The 2,530-nt window shown below is 43.2% G+C and overlaps 1 protein-coding gene across 1 annotated transcript; it reads right to left on the minus strand.

Moving 5' to 3' along the window:
* Window positions 1-1,807: 1,807 nt before the first annotated feature.
* Window positions 1,808-2,530, minus strand: LOC143877743 (Calcium-binding EF-hand family protein). Its single transcript, XM_077379957.1, has one exon. The coding sequence runs from the start codon at window positions 2,487-2,489 to the stop codon at window positions 2,016-2,018; it is 474 nt and encodes a 157-aa protein (XP_077236072.1). The 5' UTR covers window positions 2,490-2,530; the 3' UTR covers window positions 1,808-2,015.

The following is a 2,530-nucleotide window of genomic DNA, read 5'->3' on the forward strand; positions in this document are numbered from 1 at the left end:
CTTTTGCGTTCTCTTGTGTGATTGCTCTCTTGTTGGTTTGATTAATTTATCTACATCTTTATTTGCTTTTGGTCGAAAAACCCAACAATCATTTTATTTTCTTAAACCTCATTGCATCGAACTTCATTATTGACTTGTTGTTCCAAACATAAGCTGATGGCGTCGGAATCCGGGTCTGCGATCGCGCGGTCGGTAGAGAGCCTCCGCGGGGTCTGCAATCACAAACAAATGGGTCAGGGTGGTCCGGGGTGGGTCCCGAATGACCACTTCGACACCCAAGTCAGATTCTTTGACCAATCAATATAAAGGACAGCGAGAAGAGGAGAGGGTTCGATCAGGTTTACCAAGACCAAGGTGTAGGTTCTTTTCTCGGTGTGTGGGTGGATGAGTCGGAGGGGACTAACAGGGAGAGTGGGACTAAGTTCCCGGCCTCCTCTGCTGTTTCGTCGCCTCTTTCTTTCTTGGTTGTTTTGTGGGAGATCTAAGGGAAGTCTTCCAAAAAAAACAAATCCCCTATCTTCTTCCCTTCTCCCCCTTTTAAGGGGTGGCGTGCGGACGTTTTCATCATTATGGAGAGAAAACCTTCATTTGCAGGATTGGGCCGTTCTCCTGTTCTGACGGCGCACGTGGCATTGCCGGATGATCCTCTCCATAATTTGTGATGATGAGGCTTAGACGGTGAGAATGTGACACGTGTCGTAATCATACGGTCTTGCCGTTTTCCAGCGCCTTTCCTCATGATGGTTTAGGCTTCGTTGGTGCATGGACTACACGTGGCAAGATTTGAGAGGAGCGCCGTATTTATGTCTCATCATAAGCGACAACGGTCGCCTCTGGGTGCTGATGTGATTAGACCATTATGAATGGCTGGCTTTCTTGCTCATGTGATGGTTTCTAAGTATATATGTGTGCTTATTCTAGCAATTTCATCAATTTCATCAATTTCATCATTTGCAGATGTATTCACACATTTTTGTGATTTTACAAGATTTTCATCGAAACTGAAATGTTTCCATTTTTATGCCGAAACTGAAATTTAAAAACCGTAATTAAGTGATCTTACGGTCTGTGTTCGGATTAACCGATCTAATTATTTAAACAAAATAGAAGTGTGATCACTTCCTTTTTAGCATATGCAAAAGTTGTAAATCTCATGCTTTGCAGAGTGTTTGTATGGCATATTTATTGTTTTAAAAGTAAAATGCTGCCAACGATGGTCCATCCTAACCATTCATCTGTGGGGCCAACATAAAAAGGTCGTACCGACAAAAGTCATGATATAAACCGGCGATGTTCCGCCCTCTTAGATATAGGAGGAGGGTTAGGACCAAAATGATTATTGGCACGGCCTATTTACACTGAGTCCCAAGAAATGAATGGTTTGGATCATCCTATAGAGTAGGCTCCACTGGTTGGCCATTGGAACATGAAAATATTGATCCAACACATCGTCCCATCATTTCACGGAAAAGGTTAGTAGAAACGCATTATTGGATTTACAAGATGCTGGGGACCATTACTGGGACCTATCTATTTTCTTTCCCGAGGCACCAACTTTCTAGAAAGATCTGACGTACAGCGCGCACATTAATGAAAATACAGTTTACACGCTATTCATGTGTATACACCTACAGATGCCCTCGCAAAGCATACCTTTTGACTCACAGTCACACTCACTCCTTCACCGTCACAACTCAACCTGTAGACTGGAGTAAATAGTATATACACTATGGTACAGTGTATAGCTCAGTAAATAGTATATACACTATGGTACAGTGTATAGCTCTGAGAGAGAGAGAAATAGAAATAGAAATAGAAAGAGCACCGCGTTGATTAATTTTTGTAAATTGACAACATGAAAAAGAAAGGAAAAGAGCAAACCCTAACCCTAACTTCTGCTCACTCTCCGCCTTCCTCAGACATTGCAAGCCTAAGTACAGAAAATGAGTAGAGAGACAGAGAGATAAAGAGAGAGACCTGAATCTATTCACATACACGCGCGTGTATTTCTTCCTTCAATGGGCAGAAGCATTGCTGTTGGTCATCATCTTCTTGAACTCCTCAAAATTAACGCTACCATCCCCATCGGAATCAACGGAGCAGATCATCCGCGTACACTCCTCGATCGAACACTTCTCACCAAGTTTCCTCAGCACCATATGAAGCTCTTTCGCAGAGATCAGTCCGTTCTTGTCCAGATCGTACATCTCAAAAGCATCACGAAGCTCTCCAGAAACATCACCACTCCCACGGTGAAAATCAGCAAATTCCTTCAGATCTATGAATCCATCTCCGTCCTTATCGATCTCGTCCATCATTTTTCGGATCTCCTCCGGCGAGGTAGATGATCCGAGCGCGTTAAGCACGTCTCCGAGCTCGGATCCCGATATTTTCCCATCGCCATTAGAGTCGAACCTCTTGAAAACCTTCTCGATTTCGTCCATGTTTTCCAGAGAAAGAGAACTTCGTCTGTTAGGGTTTGTTGACATGGTCAGTTTCGTCTGTTACGATTTGTTCTTTTGTTTTTTGT

This window comes from Tasmannia lanceolata, unplaced genomic scaffold (assembly GCF_043159265.1).
Source record: "Tasmannia lanceolata isolate RefF3 unplaced genomic scaffold, GAP_Taslan_0.1 ptg000005l, whole genome shotgun sequence".
In the NCBI taxonomy this organism is placed as follows: domain Eukaryota; kingdom Viridiplantae; phylum Streptophyta; class Magnoliopsida; order Canellales; family Winteraceae; genus Tasmannia; species Tasmannia lanceolata.